Genomic DNA, 20,930 nt, shown 5'->3' on the forward strand with positions numbered 1-20,930 from the left:
GCCTTGTTACCACTGTGCAGGCTGGTGGTGGTGGTGTAATGGTGTGGGGGATGTTTTCTTGGCACACTTTAGGCCCCTTAGTGCCAATTGGGCATCGTTTAAATGCCACGGCCTACCTGAGTATTGTTTCTGACCATGTCCATCCCTTTATGACCACCATGTACCCATCCTCTGATGGCTACTTCCAGCAGGATAATGCACCATGTCACAAAGGTCGAATCATTTCAAATTGGTTTCTTGAACATGACAATGAGTTCACTGTACTAAACAGTGGCCCCCACAGTCACAAGATCTCAACCCAATAGAGTATCTTTGGGATGTGGTGGAACGGGAGCTTCGTGCCCTGGATGTGCATCCCACAAATCTCCATCAACTGCAAGATGCTATCCTATCAATATGGGCCAACATTTCTAAAGAATGCTTTCAGCATATATATATATATATATATATATATTTTTTTTTTTTTTTGTTTGTTTGGGTGACGTGAACTGAATAAAAATACTAAAATCAGCTGAAGTACTCAAACAGCAAAGCAGAACATTTGTGGCCAGAAATTAAACCACAGAAACAACAAATAGACGAGGCCTCACTGAGTCAATTGTCTAGCAACATCTGTTATTGTGTGTGTGTGTGTGTTTCATTTGTCATATTCGTCTTGACAGCACACCTTTAGGGAATCATTAGACATGCTATTCCATGTTCATAATGGTTGGACCTTTTTTTATCAATTACCAAGAGCATACAAAAGTAATTGAGTTTTTTTTCTACAAGGCCACAGGAAATGGAGAGGATGTACATGTGTCTTAGCCATAACCGTCTTCCCACTCATTGATTTAATGTCTTATTTTCTTCATCAGTTTCATTTGCGTCCTGCATATTTACATATTATATATATTTTTCTCCAAAACTTGTCACTCTTTACATTAATATTGTATACTTGTCTAAATCTCCTTCCTTCTGAATATTTTAGTTTTAAAACATGTTAATGTAGTTCAAAAAGTACTGTACCATTCCATGTGGGTTACATTTTCAAATAATATGGCAAATGAGAATGAATATATAACACATCAATACTACAGTATATAAAGGCATGCTCCACAACACCTATGGGTTTGCTCTTATTTTTTTCCTCTAATACCCGTTTCTTTACGATGCCTAGATCGGTAGCAGGTAGGCTATAACAAAAGCAATCAGCTCTGCCTCCTGTTGAGTTTAAATTACTTTTTAACAACTAAAGTCAGTTTACTCTGATCTTTAAAAGCACACTGGACAAAGCTCAATTACAGAAAACAGGGCCCCAATGCTACAATTGACAGGTAACCAGCAGACGGATTAGAAATTGACAAGAGAGAAGGAGATTGAAGTGGGTGCTTGGAAGTATCCTCTCCTCAAGCTATGCTGAAAAGTTTTGAAGCTGAAAACCATTGCTGGGAAAGTTCCTTACACATTTACAATTGCTTTAAGACAACTGGGAGCAAGTGAGAATTATGAAGGTGTTGCTGTTATAGCTAGTAAACCAGCAAATGTCTGCAGGGTAAAAATATAGATTTAAGCTAGTTAGTTGGATGCTAAAAAAAATATAGATTAAGAAACTGATTTAAACAAAAACATTACCATAACTATGCCGAATCTGAAAGTATAAATAAGACAGGTCAGGTTAAGGGACCAAGGATGGAGCCCTGCAGAGCTATAGCTGGTCTGTGCAGTGCACAGGATCTGTCTTACAGTATTGAATATTGAGTTCATTTGAATTTGCGATCTGGATTTTTTATGTTGTTTGCATGTGCAGGACGTCGAGAGAGAGGGAGATCCCAAAGTGGTCCGTTTCCTATTAAAGTGCCATCATATCGTGAAACAAACCCTGAACTTTACACATTCTGCACCCATTCTGAGACCCAGAGAACAGTGTGACAGTGTGCACTTAAACTCCTATAATCTAGTCTTCTCAATGTGGGCAATGGAACGCAGACGGAGAGTGCAGAAAAACACGGGCCTTGCACCTCCACTGTTCAGCAGGCCATGACTGCATGCTGCAGCAGAATAACATTCAAGACACATGTCAGGAGGAGTTTGAGGACATGCCAGTCATGACTTCACACCTGTATTTATTTCCCTTGATCATGTTGTACCCTTTCAAGAATGCCATCTGCAGAAATAAGTCTGACAAGACCACAGCATTGCACACATGACACGCGGCGGCCCTGAATCTAATGTTGGGAAATCATACCACAATTTGCCCTAAAAGCAAAGCTGATGATTGTAATGCAATGACGTCTCAGTTCAAGGAAAGCACTGTCAAAACAATGTGGTCAGAACCCTGAAACCTTAATCGGTACAATGAAATCTGACAGCGCACATTATCTAATTGAAACACTGAATAAGATAAAATTGTCTTCTTATAGAGTTCAAAGCTTATGTAATTACATTGGCTTTATCTTAAACAGGTTTATGGAAAACACGCAGGCCACTTTAGTGCTAATTATATTTGAAACCGTTCCAATCCATATGCTACATTTTATGCAAGCACTGGTCAATATGAGGGAGCTTAAATGACACAATGCAAATGTAAGCAACTTACAAACACCTCATAATAGGGTAAGTGCTTTTCAGTTACACAATTATATTACTTTCTGTACATAATGCCATGTGAAACTTATTTCTTAACCGTTCGATACCTTACTCAGCACAGCACAGGATTCTGTCACTACAGACCTTCGCTCATGTGGTTTTGAACAACAAGTCCTCTGTCTGACAGGGGACTGTGGCTAATAGGAAGGTGTGTAAGCAAGGGAGACAGAATAGGTCAGGTCAGGTTTACTGAGCCTTTGGTTCAGGGCTGCTTTCCTCACACCGGAACAAACAACGTTAACATTTGACAATAGCCAATAGATTACTGTTACAGCCATGAAATGTCAGCCTTGCACAAAGGTTAGGACTCTGTTTGCATGGGGTGAAGATTGCAGGCCTGTCAATTTAATTAATAGTTACGGGGATGTCAAGAATGATAACCTTAAATATTGTACACACATGCAGACATTAATGCAGCGAATTGCGATTTACTTGTCGACAGTGTTTAAAAATGTGATTCTGAAATAGCCGCACTGAGTGATTCATGAACAAGTGAAACAACATGATTAAAAGCTTGCACTTACTTTCCACCCCAGTAAAGCTTGGTTGTTATCACAAGACTGGATCTCCTGTTTAGACAAATCCAGAAGCAAACAGTCAGTATAATTAGCACCAGTGTTTCTCCAGGAGTCCAACCATTATCAGCATTTCTTATCTATATATTTTTGCAACAGAGTTAATTTTAGGCACAATTATCAAACAGAGAGCTTGAAGTTGCACCACTTGTTGCAAACAGGCTTTAAATTTAAAACAATAAAAAAAAACACCCTGCTATGTAAATGAGACAACATGAATAGAAAATAGAAGCTAATTTGTACCGCTGCAACTTCCATTTACTTTCGGATAATAACATATAAAATATCTGATAGGAAGAGTACCAAATATTTCCATATAACACCTATTGTGAGATTAAAGCAAACACATTGGTTCTTTAAGATAATCTCAGGATAAATACATGCAGATTCTTTCTGACTACATTATTTAACCTTAAATTACATAGAAATATGTCTTTGAGACAAATAGTAAGAAAGCTTGTAACTCTCAATCAAACAACTGGACAAATATATTTAAAAAAAAATTGTATCCAGCTGTTTTGTTCCTATAACACACAGTCCCAGAATCCAGGGGTGGTTATGATTAATGACACAGTACATAGGATACGCATGATCATACATCATCATAGGCATATTGGCCCAGGAAATAGGGTGCACAAAAATTCGACTGGCTTGCTCTTGTGCTGATCTATTACGATGAATCTGCTGCTCTAAAACGGGCAACTGCAGATGATTACCCAAATCATAACCATTTCTTGCAAGATGCAGGGGATATTTTGATAGGCTGGTTCGACCTTCTATACTACCAAGCATTGTCACAAATGTTTAGCTTGTCGGCAACATCTCCATGTCATTTCAATTGTAAATGAATGAAAATGTACTGATTTCCTACCAGTAAAAACTGTGTGCATGTTATGTATTATTAATTTGTATTTCCATAGTTTGTGTGTGAATAAAAAAAACAATGATTTGCTGGATTTATTATTTTAACACATTTAAAAGAAAACTTCAGATGGTTTCCCCAGAGAGACATTTCACATTAAATTGGACTCCGCAGGAATCAAAAGCTATACAGTGCAAAACCCGAATTCCCCAAAGCACGGAGAGCGTGTAATTGAGCGGTGTGAATTAGCAGCATAAAGGCCTGTCAAATCCACCTGCCTTGTCTGGCTACACCTAGTGGACCTGCAGTCAAATCAGGAAACAGTGCACAAAGCAACAGTAATCAACATCAGTTCCACTCCAGCCCCAACATTAAGCCAAACTCAGAAATGTGATTCAACTATTGTGGCACAAAGTAAGTAGAAATTTATATATTGCTAACACTATATTATTATAACATTATTACATTATAATGTAAAATGGAATAATAACACTGTAATAATAAGTGAAGTAATAGCACATTTGCATCAGTGAATATACTCTGTCTGAATTAGACTGGACTCATTTCTCCCGTATTTTGTATTGATTAAGATATGGCTTATTTAATTACGGGAAGTCAGATATTGGGTTTACAGGCATGATTTTATGTAATGCCATCTACCATATCTTTCTGCTCTCCTTTAATCACATTTAAGGAAGCGAAATCTTAACAATATTCAAAGTTTCAAGTGCTTTCCCAATGCTTATTAAGAGGTACAATGGTAAAAAAGTCTGAAGCCACCCACTACGGTACAAGTAGTACACAAACACATCAGTGTATCATGTAGTTCTATATTATACACAATCATTTAAAACAATATATCCGTCCGATATAAAAATATAAATAACTGTGCTGAATTAACAGCATACACTATATAGAATAGATAATAGCATAACCTTATTAAAAATATCTTCAACATGTCAAATAGGAGCTGTGAATTGATAGTGAAAATAACACCATGGGTTTTGTCACGGTTTTTAAAATTGGGACTAACAGTCAATTCAATTAAAACCGAATCTGAAGAGCACCGGAAGGAATCGGAAAGCTCTCTCATTTCCCCTTCTTGTGATCAACGGGTAGATAATCTGTGTCCAAACGGACTGCGAATACTTGAAGCAAAAAACAGACAACAACACAGTTCACAGATCATCACAGGAGTACGTATATTCTACCAATACATTGTATAGGATAGAACTGGAACAAAATTCAGTGTGATGCTGAATTGCACAGATTTTTTTTAGTTCCATATAAAATATATTACATCTAGTGTGATGTTCCAAATCTGCTCAGCACCAGCTCTGTCTCAAATCTGTGTCCTATAAGGAGAAGAGGATTTGCTTTATGGAACTTTTCACACAAAGCTTTGCTCTGTGAAAAACAGCATCTGCCTGGTTGCCTTACAGCAAAAGAAAATTAATCCTTATATTTGGATAATTACAAAACATTGCATTAGGAAGGTGTGTTATTCATGGCTTGTAAATGTGATTAAGCTAGACCTCACTAATCCTCAGGGGAGGGATAACTATAAGATTTCCAAGGAGATTTCTTGGACCAAAGGTTAAGAAATAAAGGCTTTAAGTCATGATCTAGTTCAGGAAACAATCTTTAGCTATCTGTATAGGATTGATGGAGTCTGTTTTAGTGCGGAAATCCAACAGCTTATGCAAATAGCACACACTTTTAACTTCTTCATTATATCCTACTGGGGCTGTCACATTGGACTTTGAGCTAAAAAGGATTTACAAGGTGACAGATTGCATGTGGAATCAGTTTTTTCTAAAATTATTCAAATAGAAACCTCCATTATCAATTGGATTCTGCTGGGCACCAGTTAACGGTATCAAAGACAGAATCCTCTTTTATTTAAATTAATACTAATTGTCACATTAAACTCAACACAACAGAGATGGGAAACCTGACAGACAGAACGAGTCTCTGACCGATCCTGTCAGCTTTAAATTTCAACCTGTAATTCTGACAGAAGAGACAAAACATCTGTTGCTATGGTTTCCATCAGAGGCCTACTTATCAGAGTGTTTAACCAGCTGAGGAGCTCCAGGCGTGAGGAAAACAACAAAACTGCCTTCAATTCCGTGACTGAGCAGATGCGTCTTAAATTTGATTATTAGTCTGTCGTCCAGTACACTGAAGAAGTGCGTAATTTGTCATTGCCTGAACTCCCAACAGCCATATGCAGTTCAGGACAACGAATATGTCAAACATCCACCAATACCCAGCTCCTGATTGGACTATGTCTGTATGGCATTCAAGTTTAAATTCAAAACTTACACCGCACTAATTTGGTTGTTGTTTTAGTTTTTTTTGTCTGTGTTTTACTGACAATTTTATAGTAATGGATTGTATCAAGACTAACAATACCTCCAGTTCTTCTTCTTGATGATGTTGCCCAGTATGATCTCGGCTCTGAAAAGCACAAGCAATCCATCATTATACACAATAAGACTAATTAAAAAAAAAAAAATCAGGAAAAAGCAGGTTTTGTGTCTGTAGTAAGTTTACACTGTACAATATGCAGTAAGCTTTGTGAATAACAAAGGCTAGTACACAATTCCACAATCAAAATACTGTAAGATATAGGGCTTTCCGTTTAATTTGCCATGGGTGGTCTTCTTAGGTGTGTTAGTCTTTGAAGCACCAGAAAGAAAATTAAAAAACACCTATGCAGTATAGAATTGGGGTGAGGGTGCAGTTAGTTTGTGACTCAGATGTATGCCTACTGGATTCCACATCATAACACACACACACATGCACACCGGTAGATATAATGAATTTGTTTAGATGATGTATTCAACCTACTTGCCAGCAGCATAGACCTCGGCAGTATCGAATACATTGACTCCATTCTCATATGCAATTGTCAATAGCTGCTCAGCCACCTGTGAAAAACAATGCCTAAATTATTGCTGAATAGGAAGGTCTTATTCTATCGCTCTAGACTCCTCAGGTAAACATGCCAAGTATAAGAATGAATCCTCTTTTCTTGACTTGATCTGTTGTGGGGACAACTGAAAGAGAGATGCCACTGACTTCACTGTTTCTCTGGCTGGTCAATGACCGAAGTTCAGAATTTGGAGACTAATTTGACTATCTGGTCACTGAACTCTCAGTGGCGCATCGCGATTCCCAAGGAGGATGCGTCTGGGATTTTAGCATGCGTTTCTGGTTGGGTAGGGAGCACCTTCAAAACCTGTGAATGGAGTCGGAAAACAAAAAGGAAATGATCACAGGGAAAATCAGTAGCTTAAAATAGCGTAGTCGTGCCCAGGTTACAAATGAACGCTGCAGAAAAGGTGTTAAAGGCTCAAGCAACGTTGTGTGTTAGGGTAACTTCAATTCTCAGCTTCTTATGCTCCGTCTTGTGCAACGATACTAGTCAATAGCGCATACCCTGAACTGTTTTGCGGATCTTAGATTTCCCATGAAGGACAGGGGCGAGATCGTGGCAGCCCAATTATAACGAAAGGCTTTTTTTAATTGACCCATTTCATCGAGTCATTGTGGGTGAAGGTACAGAAACTGAAATCATCTTTCTGTTTTGTTTGAAAACCAAGCTCAGTAGCCTACTCACAGTGTCATAGTGTAACAAACCCCGTACAGCTGGACACAGCAGAGAAACGATATAAAACCACTGATGTGTGTGTGTGTGTGTGTGTGTGTGTGTGTGTGTGTGTGTGTGTGCGCTAATATGCTCTTTACTGTTCACATCCAATATCTAATCCACCCCGTAGGTGCAGGTAACTGCTCTCGATCAGATCCCGTCCATTAAGCTTCGGGCTGGGAAACAAAGTAGCCTAACAACTTGCACCGAGTTTCAATCTGGTTGCCTACAAAGGTATTGGACAGCAGCGCATATTTTACTATACCTAAATTATGACGTACAGGAGCAACACTTACAGCATGTTCTTTAACATCTGCTCACATTCGTAGCAAGAATATTACTAAGACTTTAAGACAATGCAATCAAAGTACCTCTATCTCCACCGATAGCTACACGTAGATCTATAATACACACACGTATAAACACAGTAACAAAGCTGGACCGCACCTTGAGAGGAATCGCGACTTTCTGTCCGAGGTTTTGTCTGAAGCTGAAATCCCGTCTGATCATGAGTATTGTATGTCCTGCACCAATGCGCGTTAACTTGTACTGAGCCGCGGCTTGCTGCGTGACAAAGCTCCCATCTACAGCATCCTGCACCGCCAACTCTTGTGGTAGCGGCGGCTCTCCCAGCTGTTGCAAGTACTTTATGCCTCCCCTCTCAGTGCAAGAGCCCCAGAAAAGAGGAGGAGCTTGGCTTGCTTTCTCTCTCTCTCTCTCTCTCTTCTTCATTAGGCCTGTCAGTACCAGGAAGCTGTGCTGCCAGTTACCAGAAGACTAGCTTCACAATAGCGATGGGAACAGTTTCCTACTGGTTTGCATTTGGCAGCTCGTATTCAAATCCACTTCTCCGGTAAAAGAAGTATGGACAGGAGCAAAACAAGACGCCCAGGTGGATTTGTATTCACAGCAAGGTGGTGCAGTACATGCACGGGCTGCGACGTGAATAAAACGTGCGTGTGATTCCTGAGGACTTCAGTGACGAGACGGCCTTTGCTACTAATGACTAAAAACCCAGCAGGAATAATTGCCAGGAACTCGCATCACTTCTTCACCTTCATCTCATAATCCTGGTCAGACAAATCAAATGTCTTCTGAAGATGGGAGTGACTGCCATAAAATGTATATTATCAGTGACAATTGCTGTGTTACAGTCCAGAAAATGATACAAATGATGTCTTGTGAAAATGTGAAAATGTATCTAGTTTTGGCCTCATCGGTTTTAAGATGTAATATTGTCTTTGGACACGTTTATTGCATTACACAAAATATCTGAGAATATTTCACCTTCTCTTACTCGGCTATGCTGTGGGCAAATCATGTGACCAGTGGCGTTTTGGGATTCTTCAAAAATAAGTTTTCAAGAAAACTTGTAACTGTTTTAAGAGAGACTGATTCATTTGAAATGCTAGACATGTTCCCCCCAGGGATTCCAGCTAGTTTACTACTGGTGTCCAAAGTGTTAAATATACATCTCCCAGCTCTGCAAATAACAAAAATAAGGTTTAGCACTCATCACAGAGATTAATAACTTAGTCACTTGTTACACAGCCTGGACCCCACAACTTCAATTATGCCAAATGGATTTTGTTCAGTATCGCTGCAGCTCAAGGGCTCCGTGCAAGGGAACCCATACATCTTTTATAGCCTCCTTATCTCTTAACACTGAGCACATTAAAATAAAGTGGAGAGAAAGCAGTGTCCTGAGTTTGTATTTCCAATTCTTGTAACTCAGCATCTTTTAAAAAAGCGCGATCATTTTCTACATCAGGACAGTATTTAGTGGATTCATTTAGGATACATGTGAATGTATAATATAATCTCTCTTAACACGCCGATACCAATAGGGATTGTAAAGGATCAACAACAAATATTTGCTGATATGTTTCCTTATGCTTACTCAGAGATCAATATAAAACTGAACCTTATCAAAAACATGCCTTTATCTAGCACTGACTACATCACACAAATGCTTTATTGACATTTACACCAAGCCTCAAATCTCTTGCTTGACAATGCAACACTACAGTGTTTTTTCTTTTAACTGCCAGAGCGGTTTTAAGAGATCTGGGTTGAAGTCTGGGAACAAAAGCCCGACTGTGCAAGCACACAAATCTGCCATTCCTGAATTGATTTTTCAACCTCTTTGAGTGAGTTCACCTTTACGTAAGGTCATTCCACATCCTGCATTTACATATCAGCTTTACCCCCCGAGAAAACAGGAGCAGAATATTCATGAGGTCATATGCTATGAAAGAAAACTGCTGGGGGCAGGGGAGTTATCATACATTTAGCGAGTGAGTGACCTTGGACTGGCGATTATCTGTCAGGTCACAAGGATACCTTACGGCTTGGTAATACCTCAAGATTAGACAGACCGACAGCTGGGCAGATAGATGGGCAGATAGCTGGGTAACTTTATACTGGTTTTCATTCCACTGCTAATTCAATTCAGCTACCAAACTCTCCACATGTGCATTGTACAAATAAAAGTCTCAAAACAATTTCAAGTTCCATACATGATTGGCTGTGGCCATGGTTATTGAAATTAAATTGCATTTCATTTTCCAGATGTTCTACACAGTTTTGAGTTTGTTTTTATTGCTGTCACAGAGTTCTAACCTAGGACTCCACAATAAGAGGACCACAGAAGTTGGGAACCCAATGATAAGTACATTTTTAAATCATAAACATGACATGCGAGATAGTTTATGATATAATTACATCGCCATTACTTTGAACATGTTCTAAAATGGTCTAATTGTCATCCGTAATTGCAAATATAATAAAACAAAATAAATATAACTGGATTGTTGTTGGCAACGCAATGCAGAATAGCTTAACCTGAAGACTGACTATAATAATAATTCATGACAGGAATTAGTTCTGGAGTTTCCCTATTTTCTCTTCTCAGTTCTTTATGTTGAACTGTATTTCTACATACTCAATGTACTCATACAGTATATGAAGATTATGTGTATAAATTCCATATTAAAAAATGTTACTATCCAGTCTACCTCGTCCAAATACGTGCTGGGTGGTTCTTGTCCTCTTTTAAAAGCCTTTTTTTAAATGTCTTTGTTTTTAATTTGCAGTACTCTACTTTATGTCTAGTACATAGAATGGTTTTAAAAATATTGCAGAATTACAATCTGTTATAATTTAATTGTAAAACAACTTTATTTCAAGTAACAATGTAGATGATTGTAAAAAGTAACCTCCTCTTCATTTCCACTTGTCCAATCTGGTTTTGTTTTTAATCTTTGCCACTGAAAGGACAATTAAAGGGATCACTCTGCTGATTCCTTCTTTCAGAGATCGGTTTCCATGCAGTCGATTTGGTTTTTGTTGTGCCGAGTGCCACTCAAAGTGGTAGGCATATGGAAATAGGGGCAAATACGTAGTTTTCCTCAAACACAAATTGTATTCATAGTACAGACATCAAACACAATAGTTTGTTATAATACAACTTTTGCAAACAATATACTATTTTCTTAATGCATTGTTCTTGAACTATGAAAAAAATATTTCATCAGGGAAAAATGTGTTTTTGTGGTTATGCAAAAGTAAATGTAACGGTTTTCCAAAAAAAAAAAATAATAATCCCACACTAATGGTACAGACAGAAAATGGTTATTTCTTGACCTTTTAGAGAGTAACATATCCTAGACAAAAGTTCACAGGATGTAAAAAACTTGAACTTCACAAAGAAAAATTGCATGTCAGTTACTTTCTAACTATACATGTAGTGTCAAAATTGGATACTAAAAAGTAGAATGTGTTGCCAAAACTTACAACCTAGACCTCCAGCCGATGTATGCTCAGAAAGTGAGAATATAGGCTACTGAAAACGAATATTTCTTCAAATCGAAGTGTGGGCTCTTTCACGATTAATAATACAGGACAGGTCAGAGTTCTGAAGACAGGATTTTCCATTTGATCAAATCCCCAGTGATGCGCAGCTGTCAGATCTTTATTTCCTTCGTAGAGATCACAAGAGGGAATTTTCAGAGCATGGTCCTAAAATTCATCACCACATGATGAAAGAAACCCCCCAAATAATCATACTAGTAGTAGTAATAATAATTGAGAACAAGTAAACACATTGGCCTAGATTTTATTTGCAAAAGGATTATTTCCTTTGTGAAATGTAATATTTGTGACATGGAGCTGATGGTGACAAGACCAATGTCAGTGTTCCTGTCACACCAGTGTCTAAGATCCAGCTGCATCGTGCAGGTTCTCGAACCTTGAGGTGTAAGAACTAAACAAAATCACGAAAGACGCACGTGAAGGGCAGACAACAACTTGGAGCGAGCGGCCCCTAAAACAGACTTGTCACACTAGACATTCAATCTGTGTAACAGAAAAAGCCCTGGAGGCTGTGTTGTTTGGTCAGCCCACTTCACCCACTATGCGTTTAGACATGACACTGCTCTGCACTTCTCCTGCACTCTCCTTTCTGAAGGAATAAGAAAAGATTAATCACTGGCACAGGTCAGCAGTTATATTGTTTTAGCAGAACAAAGCAGCAAAAGCAATATCTTCAAGATCCCTATAGCAGTTCTTCACCATGACCTTCAACCGTTACAAGGGCTGCTGAGCAGAATCAACTTTGCAGCGACATAATCTGATGATATTTTGTAAGGCACAATTTGCCCATCTAACTGGGGCTGAATAATCGTATTTTCCTCGCTGCTTGTGTAGGCTATTGGATTTTAGAACAGACAAGGACAGCAGCAAGAAAAAAGGAGAAAAGCAGAATAGCCAAAAAACAGAACGGCATAGAAAAATTGGTTTTGTGTTAATTAAGGTCTTTGACTGAAAAAAAGTGTAATCAATTAAAAACAAAACATGTACTCCAACACGTGTATATATAAATGCATCACATTTTATTCTGGAAGAACTTCTGTGCCAGATTTCGTAGAGAGATGCTGGACCACAAATGCAGCACTGCGGTGCCGTTGGAACACAGGGGAAAATATCTTTCTCTCTTGGCGAGCCATTTTCTGCTGAAGTAATTGTTTAATCCCTTAAACTGCAACAAGGGGAGGACTGGGACCAAAATTCAGCCGTGGCATTTTAGCCACACCAGCCCCCCAAACCCAAATCACAAACAAACAGGAACATCCTAGTTGTAATTGAATAAACACATATATTAGACAAAGAACATCACTAATTTAATGCCAATTACATCACCAGTGTCTCATAATCCCGGGTTTTGGTTGATCATGTCACATGAGTGGAAATGTAAGCTTTTTTTAAAAGGTTTTCATCAAGCTATCTCCTTTTAGATGTTAGATGGACCAACGCTATCCTCAGACAGCTGCATTCAATTTCTTTGTAATTATAGTTTATTTCGGAAAATGCTTAAAATAAAGATTCAAATCCAGGTCTGATCAACATAATATAAATTATAAAAGAATTGTAAAAAAATATAGTTTAAGAAGGCAATGTTTTTATTTTGTGGGCTGCATTTGGGAAGGAGTTGTCTGTGTAGGAGTATGGTAGTGCGCAGCGTTACACATTGTGGGAGAATGCATTACTGACAGACAATGCAAATTACATCTACTGTCAGTTTAACACCTAGACACATGTGTTACACCTGTTGCATGTTCTCCCCCATTGCCTAATTAGACTATTGTTACTGTACTAGCCTATTTCAAAAGATATCTAGACAACATATTGCACAGCCAAAGCACATCCTTCTCTTTTTGGTCTCACTCTTTGGGCACCACCTTTATTTTTTAAGGGTCCAACGCTAATGAATGACACAGAGTGAAAGCTGCTCTCATCAGGGTTGCCAGACACTTCTTTCAAAATTCCCCTACTGGCGGAAAAAAAAATCCACAATTTTCAGCCGCTTTCAGCAATTATCCCCCAACATCATGTAGATTGCTTTATTAGTATTATTAGGTGTATGGATATCTTACCAGGGCTATGCAAACTTAGGCTTCCATGAGTAGAGCATCCAGAGAGGCCGGTTCCTGATGTTGTATTTGTATCTGTTGAACTTCTGCAGCATCTGTGGAGTTGCAGCAGATAACTGGAGAGCATCCCACTGATCCAACACCCTAGAATTGCTTTCTCCTCTACTTAGCCAACTGGTTGCTGCTGGTTGAATCATCTTCCTGAGGTCAACACATCCAAGAGTGTTATACAATTCCTTGTAAACGTTTCTTTGCTTGGCACTGTGTAAGACCCAATTGTATATCTCACGCACAAGAAAATCCAAATGCCTTGGCAATACTTCAGATGCTTTGCTCCCAACTAAGTTCAATGAATGACACATGCACTTCACCAGTACTGAGGGACTTTTTCTTTCGGCAAGATGTACACTGAATGGTTGCATCCTGTCATGACAGAGGTGTGTTCATTTGGCAGTTGCTGATGTTGATTAAATGATGTTAAATATTGATTAACTGGTTGGAGTTCACCTGCTACTTTTTCATTCCTTGAATTTGAAGCATATATAAATATATATGCTCTGGCTGTTTCCCCTCTGCATTTAAACAAGCTGCTGTCATCCCACTGCTCAAGAAACCAACCCTTGATGCCACCTCTCCTCAGAACTACCGCCCTGTCTCCCTACACCCCTTCCTCTCCAAGACTCTCGAGCGGGCGGTCCACCGTCAGCTCTCGGACTTTCTGTCCCAGCACTCACTCCTTGATCCTCTGCAATCCGGCATCCGCACAGCTCACTCCACTGAGACGGCTCTCCTGGCTGTCACTGACTCCCTCAGCTGTGCTCGGGCGGCCTCCTTCGCCTCAGTCCTCATCCTCTTTGACCTCTCCGCAGCATTTGACAGTTGATCACTCCATCCTCCTCTCCTGCCTCGTTGACCTTGGGATCTCTGGGACTGCTCTCACCTGGTTCTCCACCTACCTCAGTGAACGGTCCTACCAAGTGACATGGCGAGGCTTCTCATCCACTCCCCAACCTCTCCTCACAGGCGTTCCCCAAGGCTCCGTCCTGGGCCCGCTCCGGTTCTCTCGCTACACTCGTTCCCTGGGCCCCCTCATCGCTTCCCACGGTTTCTCCTACCACTTCTACGCTAATGATGCCCAGATCTTCCCGTCTTTTCCCTCTTCTGACCCTCTCATCCCCTCTCACATCTCTTCCTGCTTGTCTGCTATTTCCGCCTGGATGCACTCGCACCACCTCAAGCTCAACCTCTGCAAATCAGATGTCCTCTTTTCCCCCCCACTCTTCCTCACCTTTTGCTGACCTCCCCATCTCGATCCCCTTGGAATCCACCACACTCTCTCCTTCTTCTTCCACTAAAAATCTAGGAGTCACCCTCGATCCTGCGCTCTCCTACACCCAGCACATCACCACGCTGACACGCACCTGTAGATTCTTCCTGAGCAACACACGCCGGATCTGACCCTTCCTCACCGACTACTCGACTCAGCAGCTCGTCCAGTCACCGGTCCTCTCCCGCCTGGACTACTGCAACTCCCTCCTGGCCGGCCTGCCTGCATCCACTACCCACCCACTCCAGCTCATCCAGAACTCTGCGGCTCATCTGATATTCTCTCTGCCCTGATTCCGACGCGCTACTCCACTGCTCCGCTCCCTCAAGTGGCTCCCAACAGCGGCACGCATTCAGTTCAAGACACTGACCCTCACCTACCGCTGTCTCAACCACACTGCACCAAGCTACCTTCAGTCCCTCGTCTCTCCATACATCCCCTCCAGACTTCTGCGGTCTTCTGGTGCCAGAAGACTAACTCTGCCTCCTCTCCACTCCCCTTCCTCCAGCGCCGGCTCCTTTTCATCCCTGGCCCCTAAGTGGTGGAACGACCTTCCCACTGAAGTCAAAGCATCAGAGTCCCTGACCTCCTTCCAGCGCTTACTCAAGACGCATCTTTTCAGACAGGACTTGTAATTTTGTCCATTTTGATTTCCCCTTTGCTCCTTTCCCCTTGGCCCTTGACTGTGATCTAACATCTTGTCTGCACTCATCAGCTTTTACAATCCAGGATGTAAGACCTCTTATATTGTATACACTTGTGTAAATTGGAATTTGTAAAATGTATTATGCTTTGAATTGCACTGTATTATGTAACTTCAAATTTCAAATTTGTAATGTTTTATGCCTTGAACTGTACTGCACTTTGTATTGCACTTATATTTTGTAAGTCGCCCTGGATAAGAGCGTCTGCCAAGAAATAATATTAATAATAATAATAATAATAAAAATAATAATAATAATAATAATAATAATACTGTATATGCAATTCCTCTCTAATAAGGTTATTGTGAAAATGGGTGGAAATGTTTGGAAATGGGGGAAAATTGGCTCACCACTGGGGTGAATTTCGGAGTTGCATTTGGCAACCCCGTTCGGAAAGCCCTGCCAACTGGATCGAGGAGTTGAAGAGACTGACGAATGCACCAACATGGGACACGGAGGCCACAAGATCAGCATCTACCACATCGCTGGGGAGTTTGTTCCAGATTGTGACGACTCTCTGTGTGAAGAAGCGTCTCCTGTTTTCTGTTTTGAATGCCTTGAAGCCCAATTTCACTCCATCCTCCTCTCCTGCCTCGTTGACCTTGGAATCTCTGGGACTGCTCTCACCTGGTTCTCCTCCCACCTCAACGGCCAGACCTATCAAGTGACCTGGCGAGGTTCCTCATCCACCCCCCAACCTCTCCTTACAGTCGTACCCCAAGGCTCCATCCTGAACCCCCTCCTGTTCTCTCTCTACACTCGCTCCCTGGGCCCCCTCATCACATCTCATGGTTTCTCCTACCACTTCTATGCAGATGATGCCCAGATCTTCCTGTCTTTTCCCTCTTCTGACCCTCTGATCCCCTCTCACATCTCTTCCTGCTTGTCTGCTATCTCCGCCTGGATGCACTCGCATCACCTCAAGCTCAACCTCTGCAAATCGGATCTCCTCTTTTCCCCCCTTTTCCTCACCTTATGCTGATCTCTCCATCTCAATCCCCTTGGAATCTATGACACTCTCTCCTTCTTCCACTAAGAACCTAGGAGTGACCCTCGCCTCGATCCTGTGCTCTACACTTGGCACATGACACACACCTGCAGATTCTTCCTGAGCAACATATGCCAAATCCGTCCCTTCCTCACCAACTACTCCACTCAGCAGCTCGTCCAGTCACCGGTCCTCTCCCGCCTGGACTACTGCAACTCCCTCCTGGCCGGCCTGCCTGCATCCACTACCCACCCACTCCAGCTCATCCAGAACTCTGCGGCTCGTCTGGTATTCTCTCTGCCACGATTCGCACACGCTACTCCACTGCTCCGCTCCCTCCACTGGCTCCCGACAGCGGCACGCATTCAGTTCAAGACTTTGACCCTCACCTACCGCTGTCTCGACCACACTGCACCAAGCTACCTTCAGTCACTCGTCTCCCCATACATCCCCTCCAGACCACTGCGTTCCTCCAGTGCCAGAAGACTAACTCTACCTCCTCTCCACTCTCCTTCCTCCAGAGCCGCTCCTTCTCATCCCTGGCCCCTAAATGGTGGAACGACCTGCCCACCGAAGTCAAAACAGCACAGTCCTTGACCTCATTCCGGCGCTTACTCAAGACACATCTTTTCAGACAATACTTGTAATATTAGTCCTCTATCCCTACTAGATAACACTTCACAGATTGTTATTATGCTTCTCGCATTCTTGATTGTTTTCCTCCTTGCTCCCTTTCCCGTAGCCCTTGTCTGTGACCCTACATCTACACTTAGCTTTCATGGTCCAGGATATAGGAAGTCACTTACTGTACTTGTGTAAATTGTAAACTGGAATTTGTAAAATGTATTATTTTGAATTGCTGTTTTAGCTAAATTGAATTTGTAAGGATTGATGCGTTGTACTTCACTGTATTCTTGCACTTTGTTTGCACTTATGTTGTAAGTCACCCTGGATAAGGGCGTCTGCCAAGAAATGAAAATAATAATAAAAATAATAATAATAAATATATACATACATACATGCTTACATACGGTGTAATTTTTAATTGTATTTTCAGTTTCCATCTCTGATGCATAAGGATACTACAACTTTGTGTTCAATAAAAATACACCATCAAAAATAAAGATTTTACATTAGGCCCTACATATAAACTGTATATTATGATTCAATTAATTCGAACTTCATTTACAGGCTACCGTTTTCTCACTTTAAGTTAGTGCGTAAGAAAATGATTAGAAATTGCAACCCATGCGTTTTCCAGTATATGATTAAAAAATGCCCGAGTAAATATATACACTGTAATTTAGATCAACGGATATGAACTGCCAGTGTAGAAAAATACAATAGGCCTATAATATTAATAAGAAAAACGCATTGACCGTGTAAGACATGTTGCTTACCTATATTTAATCCATAATTAAGTTTGTTATTAGTAACTCACATCAAATAATACATCTAAACATATACGCCCAGTCTGTAGTCGGAGACTTCATGTACTCGTTTCAAACAAGATAACTCGTAGGCCTACCTTTCAATTCCGGATCGGCCTTTTGTTGACATGATTAGTAAAGTATGTACAAGTATTTCACAGTATTTCTCGTCTTGTCCTTGGGCTCGCAAACTTATGGCATGACTACTGTGGACAAACCGCAAGTGCTGGACAGCGTGATTTTGATTGCTGTACGAACGACGTCTGAAATGAAGCGATAGGATTAAAACGCCATGAGCTGCCCGTCCTTCTCACTGTGACTGCGCAGGTGGAGTGGAGAGAGCCTCCGATTGGCCGAGAGCAGCGGAATAGGCGCACGTGCACTGTTGCCAGATCGTGGGATTTTTCCCTAAATTTGGGGGATTTTTAAGAGCCCAGGGGGAAATTTGGGGGTTTGGCACAATCTATTTCTCCCCACCTGGACCTAATTTCAACCACCTCCCTCCCCTGGACCTCAGTTCACCAGCAATCACATTTAGCAGGGGGAAACGTGATTTGGGGGATTTGTACAACCAAACTGGGGGGAATTTATGGAGAGGACCTGGCAACACTGCGCACATAGGAGCGGGATCTGTTGCATCAGACGAGGAGCTTCCCGATCAGGACAAACACGACCTGCCAGGCCGGGAGCCTCGGCTTTCATTGCTTTGCCATTGCTGGCCAACGTGAACTTTGTTGTCCTTTGCAAGATCGGGACTACGTCTCTGTGAGCAGCCATTATCCACAATGTAGCGTTATGTTGGGTGTATTTTGAGAAGAGTATTTTAGCTCTGAGCTGAAGCACTGATCTAAAGAAGACCTCTCCCCCCCTCCAAAGTTATCAGATTTCCTTAACTCATCAGCATGGGAACTGGTTTACGTCAAAGTGACAGTCTTGGGAGGATGGCACCGAGAATGGACCAAATAGCTTGGAATCCCTGCTGTGAGATGTCTGGGGAAGGGGGCCTGTAGGTAATAAAAACTCTTTGAAATGGATGAGAGCCGAAATCCCGACACATAGCTACAAACTCGAGCCAACCAGCATTTCCAAAAGATGGCATGGATTGACATCAGTCATAAATCAAGTCCCCCTCCAATAGGACACTGGGGGCTGAAACCCGAAATCCAATTTCACAAACTCAAGAACCAATCATCTATTGATCTGACAGGTGTATAAAGGGTAGCGCACGGCATCTCTCTCTCTCTCTCTCTCTCTCTCTCTCTCACTCACTCATCTGAACCAGTAACTGGCTGTCACAGTTCAACCTGTAGCTCTGTTGCCCGAACCGGTACCAGAAACCAACTAAGTCTTTGCCGGCAACAGAAGAGTTAAACTGGGAGAAGGAGATTGAGCCGTACAAAGAATTATTTTAAAGGACTTTATTAAATAAAGAACTTTACAGACTGCGCTGCCCGCCTGTGCCCACCTGATCACAGTGGAGTTTTACAGCTGGACAATTGACTAAGTCGACTGAATACGAAAGTGTCAATCATTTAAATAGCTACTTGAGTCTTAAGAAACTTGACCCTTGGAAACAAACAGGGCCCTGCTTTCCTCAAAGACTCTGTCTTCAAGTAACTACGGTGGAAAAACCCTGCTTGCAAAGAAGACTTTGTGCACAACCTTGGAGCCTTCAAACCAGTGGAATATCTGTTTGGAAAAGACTCTGTTTCGCGAAACTTCCAGGTATGATAGGATATATCTCTACACCTAAGCATAAATGAGACGTGTGTATAATTATATATATATATATATATATATATATATATATATATATACACATACATACATATATACACACACACACACACACACATCACTCACCTAAAGGATTATTAGGAACACCATACTAATACTGTGTTTGACCCCCTTTCGCCTTCAGAACTGCCTTAATTCTACGTGGCATTGATTCAACAAGGTGCTGAAAGCATTCTTTAGAAATGTTGGCCCATATTGATAGGATAGCATCTTGCAGTTGATGGAGATTTGTGGGATGCACATCCAGGGCACGAAGCTCCCGTTCCACCACATCCCAAAGATGCTCTATTGGGTTGAGATCTTGTGACTGTGGGGGCCAGTTTAGTACAGTGAACTCATTGTCATGTTCAAGAAACCAATTTGAAATGATTCGACCTTTGTGACATGGTGCATTATCCTGCTGGAAGTAGCCATCAGAGGATGGGTACATGGTGGTCATAAAGGGATGGACATGGTCAGAAACAATGCTCAGGTAGGCCGTGGCATTTAAACGATGCCCAATTGGCACTAAGGGGCCTAAAGTGTGCCAAGAAAACATCCCCCACACCATTACACCACCACCACCAGCCTGCACAGTGGTAACAAGGCATGATGGATCCATGTTCTCATTCTGTTTACGCCAAATTCTGACTCTACCATCTGAATGTCTCAACAGAAATCCAGACTCATCAGACCAGGCAACATTTTTCCAGTCTTCAACTGTCCAATTTTGGTGAGCTTGTGCAAATTGTAGCCTCTTTTTCCTATTTGTAGTGGAGATGAGTGGTACCCGGTGGGGTCTTCTGCTGTTGTAGCCCATCCGCCTCAAGGTTGTACGGGTTGTGGCTTCACAAATGCTTTGCTGCATACCTCGGTTGTAACGAGTGGTTATTTCAGTCAAAGTTGCTCTTCCATCAGCTTGAATCAGTCGGCCCATTCTCCTCTGACCTCATTTTCGCATTTTTGCCCACAGGACTGCCGCATACTGGATGTTTTTCCCTTTTCACACCATTCTTTGTAAACCCTAGAAATGGTTGTGCATGAAAATCCCA

The 20,930-nt window shown here is 41.3% G+C and overlaps 1 protein-coding gene across 6 annotated transcripts in view; it reads right to left on the minus strand.

The window, feature by feature from the left end:
• Positions 1 to 20,930, minus strand: part of LOC136753381 (voltage-gated potassium channel subunit beta-1-like) — an 85,335-nt gene that overhangs the window by 14,324 nt on the left and 50,081 nt on the right. The window contains exons 1-4 of one of the 6 annotated variants that reach the window (XM_066709436.1): positions 8,171 to 8,663; positions 6,922 to 7,001; positions 6,484 to 6,528; positions 3,153 to 3,197 (exon numbers count right to left, since the gene is read on the minus strand). The exons of 1 other annotated variant lie outside the window; for it this stretch is intronic. In XM_066709436.1, coding sequence (XP_066565533.1) covers positions 3,153 to 3,197; positions 6,484 to 6,528; positions 6,922 to 7,001; positions 8,171 to 8,455 — 455 coding nt within the window. In that variant the 5' untranslated portion in view covers positions 8,456 to 8,663. Of the gene's footprint in view, positions 1 to 3,152; positions 3,198 to 5,215; positions 5,421 to 6,483; positions 6,529 to 6,921; positions 7,002 to 8,170; positions 8,664 to 20,930 lie in introns of those variants that run through there. 4 more of the 6 variants (XM_066709440.1, XM_066709437.1, XM_066709439.1 and 1 more) reach the window with 4 other exon arrangements.

Source organism: Amia ocellicauda, chromosome 7 (assembly GCF_036373705.1).
Source record: "Amia ocellicauda isolate fAmiCal2 chromosome 7, fAmiCal2.hap1, whole genome shotgun sequence".
Classification (NCBI taxonomy): Eukaryota; Metazoa; Chordata; class Actinopteri; order Amiiformes; family Amiidae; genus Amia; species Amia ocellicauda.